This window comes from Danio rerio, chromosome 9, assembly GCF_052040795.2.
Source record: "Danio rerio strain M-AB ecotype USA chromosome 9, GRCz13ab, whole genome shotgun sequence".
Lineage (NCBI taxonomy): Eukaryota > Metazoa > Chordata > Actinopteri > Cypriniformes > Danionidae > Danio > Danio rerio.
The window spans coordinates 25,566,022-25,571,962 of record NC_141029.1 but is presented as its reverse complement, the minus strand read 5'-3'; the positions used below and the strand labels follow the sequence as shown (position 1 = coordinate 25,571,962).

The following is a 5,941-nucleotide window of genomic DNA, read 5'->3' as shown; positions in this document are numbered from 1 at the left end:
ATATATCGTCACCTTGGAATTATAAGGTTCTATCTGCGTTCTAAATGATTTTGAGCTATTGAGCTTCAAAGTTTGTGCATTCCATAAAGCAAACAGTATGCGTGTAACTTTGTTTTTTTAAATAAAAAGTCTTAAAATATCCCACAATGTAAATAAGTTGTCATTTAATAAGAATATGTCAACGATATGTGACGATATGTGTCAATGTATACGTATACATAAAAAAATCATTTTAAACCAATAACTGAGAAAAAATAAAACAAAAAACAAAACAAGAGCTCAGTTTAGTACTTCTTTAATTGTGCCACGGTAAAGTAGTCTGACTTAGAGACTACAGTATTTCCTATTATCCAAGTTATATTCGGAGTTCAAATGATTTACTGAGTGTTAGCCTGCACCCAGAGGGAACAATTACAGAGTTTTATTGGATTGTCATTGGGAAGGGATAAGGCAGATAATGAGATAAAAGCCAAAATTGTCCTTCAAGCCAGAGTATTTATGAAATAACCAGAGGTTTATAAGAGGAAGACATCTTCATTAGCTGTCCCTGCATAATTAGCTTCAATGACAGAGAGAAATATTGGCCACTTGCAACATTTTCATTTTCTGCATCACACAAATGGGATCTTTTAAAGGGAGGGTTCACTCAGAAAGGATAATCCTGTCATCATTTATTCACCTTAGGTTAGTTTCAAAGCTGTTGGTTTCTTTCTTCTACTCAACTGAAAATAAGAAAAATTTTGGGATCCAAACAGCTAACCTTTGACTTCCATTTTCTTTTTAACTAAATGTCAGTTTTAACCATGAGCTGATGGGTTTGTTTAATGAATATATCCCTATTTAGAAAAGAAATGTAATATAATAAAATGAAATAAAATAAAATAAATTAAAATATAATATAATATAATATAATATAATATAATATAATATAATATGATATGATAAGATAAGATAAGATAAGATAAGATAAGATAAGATAATATAAAATAAAAACAGTGAGCGTTCACCCCTCTAAAAGGCATTTCACTTCTTAATTGCTAAATTAAATGATGAAGTAATGTTAGCAAATGGGAAATGAAGCAATAATCAGAAGCAGTCAGCCATTAAATATTGAAAAAATATTGTGTTCACTCAAGTGTAACTAACATTTCAGATAGCTTGTGAAAAATTTCACCTAAAAAGTGTGATTATGTGAATATTAAATTGCTTCCTCCAATGGCAGGTTCAAATGTTATGTTAAATGACGACAGTCACAATCACTACTACAAAATTGCATAGAATCAGACCTAAAACTATATCTTAAATACGAACATTTATACCTTAAAATAATGTAACGTGCATTTGATTACAGGTCACACTATTAATTACTAAAATTTACTTCTGCACAGTTTCTTTTTACCATAGTGCATTAATGGCAAGCTAATTGATTTTATTAGCACACATTCCTTTACCTATGCGTGGCTCGACAAAAAGCTCATAAAGTAAAAAGGAAATGTAGCATGGCTTAAAACTCTTGGGTCTTAAAAGTCTTAGGGCCCTATCATTCACCCGGCGCAGTGTGGCGCAAGGCGTGACACAGTAGTCTTTTGGTAGTTTAAGCTTGGCGCAAGAGTCGTTTTGAGGCTTTGCGCTATGCTGTTTAAATAGCAAATGCATTAGCGGTCATTTGTGCTCCCATAGGCGTTCTGGTCTAAAAAGAAAGGCGTTCTGAGGCGGACCGCTGGCGCGTTGCTATTTTGAGAAACTATAATAGATTTTTCATTAGACCAAAACTAACCCGGTCTAATATCTGGCGCAGAGTTGCGCCTCGCTTACGCACTGCTTAATACACACAAGAGAGCAATAGGCAAATATCTTTACATATGAAAAATGTAAATATTAAGGATATATATATAGAATATAATAAGAATAGATATAGGATATAAATATAAAGGATTAAAATATTACAAAACATATTTTCTAGCCTACATAAATATGAAAAACCACTGCTTTTATGTCTTCTTCATCTCGGGAGGCTTTTTCAGTTCATTCATAACAATTTGCTTGTATAATGTTATTATTATTAGCAGTATTATTTATTATATCTATATATTTACTTATTCTATTTATTTTTATTAAAAACAAGCTTAGATTTGTCCACCTGTCAGGTTTTAGACCATATGGGGTAAAGCATGTGTTTTAGGATATAACTCAGGTTTTTGAGCACATTTTGCTATTATTATTTATTTATTCGTTTGCTGGAAATTAGAACTGAATTTAGAAATAGTTTTGAAACGAATATTTGCGCTTAACAAACAAAAGTAATTATTTATAGACTAATTGATGCCTATAAGCGCATATATTAGCGCAAATGCATTTGCTATTTAAACAGTATGGCACAAAACATCAAAATGATTCTTGTGCTAGGCTGAAACTAGCAAACAACAATTACGTCGCGCCTTGCGCCACATTGCGTGGTGTGATAGGGCCCATAGAGTTTCTGTGCATATTTATGGACCTGTGTGAACAGTAATCATTTTGACTATGTTGTAGGCAGACAATTTATTTCAACAACTCAGAGGAAAACCTTTCCAATTTTTAATGCAATGTTATACATACTCTTACAGTCAGGTTCAGTGTGTTCAGTTTTTTTTTTTTTAATAATTTTTTTAATAAAAGATTATAGTCATGTATGTCTGTTTCTGAGAAAAAAAAATATTATTACTAATTCATTCATTAATTTTCTTGTCGGCTTAGTCCCTTTATTAATCCAGGGTCGCCACAGAGGAATGAACCACCAACTTATCCAGCAAGTTTTTACGCAGCGGATACCCTTCCAGCCGCAACCCATCTCTGGGAAACTTCCACACACACACTCATACACAACGGACAATTTAGCCTACCCAATTCACCTGTACCGCATGTCTTTGGACTGTGGGGGAAACCGGAGCACCCGGAGGAAACCCATGCGAATGCAGGGAGAACATGCAAACTCCGCACAGAAACGCCAACTGAGCCGATGCTCGAACCAGCGACCTTCTTGTTGTGAGGCGACAGTACTACCTACTGCGCCACTGCTTTGCCATTATTACTAATTAATATCATTAAATATTTTAGAGAAGCTACTTTAATTAATAATTGCTGAATAGAATATTATTTAACATATTTTTATAAGCCTCAGTTAAACAAGTCACACTATATGTACATTAGGTGTTTGTTAATAAAAGGGAAAAGAAAAGCTATGTAATTTTTCATTGTAAAATAATGATGTAAATGTTTATGCTTGATGAGTTGCAATATCGCAACAAAACAATGCAGCTAACATGCCTGACAGACAATTCCACCTTTCATTAAACTACAGTACATTATACAGATTCTTACACAAATACAGGGTTTTAATCTTTACAATGCTTTATTAAAGTTCAAGCTCTCTTACTTTAAAACAATAGCTGAATATGTGTTTTATTCAGTCTCTGACTGACATATCACAAGGCGTTCAATGAAACACAACCCCATCACAGTTAATGGGCCATGAAGGTATGGTCAATGCAAATTCTCCTTTTTTTGACGAGATAGGCAAGGATTTAACTATATATTTTATTAAAATCAAATGGTTAGAGTGAATCCATGTGCAGGATTTGATACACAGTAAATGTAGCATAAAAAAGATTTTGAAGATGCAAATAAAGGGGTGTTGGCTTTTTCCTGGCACTCCTAACCATTCAGAATAAAGCAGGGTTAGGCATAACTTAACAACATAAACACATGACATAGTTGTGAGACAAGCCACAATCACAGCCTCTATTTGCCTTACAATTTCAATAATCTGCAACAATCATTTAATAACATTTAAGTGCAAAAGATACCACCGTGGGTTACAACAACATCTGGATCTTTTGACACTGATTTACAAATCGTAAGATATACAGTTGAAGTCAGAATTATTAGCCCCCTTTGAATTTTATAAATCTTTTTTAAATGTTTCACAAATTATGTTCAACAGAGCAAGGACATTTTCACAGTTTTTCTGACAATATTTTTTCTTCTTGAGAAAGTCTTGTTTTATCTTGGCTAGAATACAAGCAGATTCAAAAAAAAAAAAACATTTTAAGGTAAAAATTATTAGCCCCTTTAAGCTAACTTTTTTCAATAGTCTACAGAACAAACCATCTTTATACAATAACTTGCCTAATCACCCTAAAGTGCCTAGTTAACCTAATTAACCTAGTTAAGCCTTTAAATGTCACTTTAAGCTGTATAGAAGTGTCTCAAAAAAATCTAGTCAAATATTATTTAATGTCATCATGGCAAATATAAAACAAATCAGTTATTAGAAATGAGTTATTAAAACAAGTATGTGTAATGTGTTGAAAAAATATTCTTTCTGTTAAAAAAAAGAACAAACAAACAGGGGGTCTAATAAATCAGGGGGCTAATAATTCTGACTTCAACTGTAAATACTTTAATGTAAAGCAGACAAATATGGGGATATTATATTGCATATTGTATATAAAGACAAAAAATATAAACCAAATTACATTTGACATTTGAACAAATCCTGTTACAACCTCTTTTAGTCCTTCATGAAAATAATAATTTCCTCACTTTTGTTTTTACTTTGCTAACATATAATTATACAGTTTAGAGTCTACATACAAACCAGCAAACTGTATCAGACAGAGTAAAATATAAACGAGAAGAATCCCAACTGAAAGCGTTCAACCTTTTAGCTTTTTAATCACACTTACAATCCCACGGCGAAACACAGACTGGGAGAATCCGAAACACAGCAGATTTCCCAAGCTGGACAGTGAGCAGAAAGTCATTGTGATAAACCTGCTGGGATCCACCTCTTCAAAGAGGCCTGTAATGTAGAGGAGAGCAGCTGCTACTGTCCACAGGCTACTGGGTAGGAACAGTGCTGCCTGCACCATACCCGTCACTGTGACTCGCATCTGGCTCTTCTGCTGGGGCTGGGAAAAAGACTCGCCGCTCTGTCCCATCTTTTTCATATGTCCACGCAGATAAAAAAAAGTTTTGCCCCAAGAGACTATCAGTGTGACCAACGGGCAGGTGCAATATAGCAAATATGAAAAATTTGCCACATGAAACAAAAACATGTCTGCCTCTAAGGTTTGTGCTAGTGCTGTTGAGTTCAGTTCAAGTGCAGTAAAATTAACTGGGACGGGCCCAAGAAAAAAATATGTCACTGCCCCTGTAGATATAGCAAACGTAAGCACTATTTGATTTAGAATGAAGCCCCCATATAAAATAGCTTTAACATTTCTCTTAATCCAGATGAAGATGGCATGATGTTGAGGAACAATTGATATGTAGTAGAAAATGCTGATCCAGGCATTGCACAAGAAGTTTCCGCAAAAGAATTGATAAATCAGAGCTCTGGTAACTGTTTCCAGCCAGAAAATGTAATCAAAAAGAAGCATAATAATGGTCACGGCTATGACCAGATATTGAAATGTAGAATTGACGAGCACAACAATTAACAAGAAGCGCAGTGGATTACGAAGCGTCACTCCGGAGACTGGCCGCATGAGGCAGAAAAAGAAGAGGAGGTTGAAAACCATGCCTATGAGGCAGAGGGGACTGGAGATTAAAGCGTACAGCCATGGCTCCATCTTTACTTCTGATCATCAGCAATGCTGCAAATGCCCTGCTCTTCCTGATACACCCAGGCTTTTATTAACACCAATAAATGATATAAGGCCAAAGTAAAATAGGTTGGTGAATGAAATGTGGCTTGACGGGCAACCATAAGCAAATCACACACATTCTTTCATAGATTAAAGCATCCACAAAAGCTCTTCTCGTGTGTTATGCAATCAGTGCAACAGCAAAACTTTCAAACAATATTATAATAATATTTCAATTACGTCTAAATACACGTCTAGTGGATTTCAGTGTTTATGTTTATATATATATATTTATTTAATGTTCATGCTTT

General features: G+C 34.3%; 1 protein-coding gene across 1 annotated transcript; it reads right to left on the bottom strand.

Moving 5' to 3' along the window:
- Positions 1–4,697: 4,697 nt before the first annotated feature.
- Positions 4,698–5,615, bottom strand: tas2r203 (taste receptor, type 2, member 203). Its single transcript, NM_001020506.1, is given in 1 exon segment — positions 4,698–5,615. A coding segment is annotated over 1 exon segment (918 nt).
- Between the last annotated feature and the right edge of the window lie 326 nt (positions 5,616–5,941).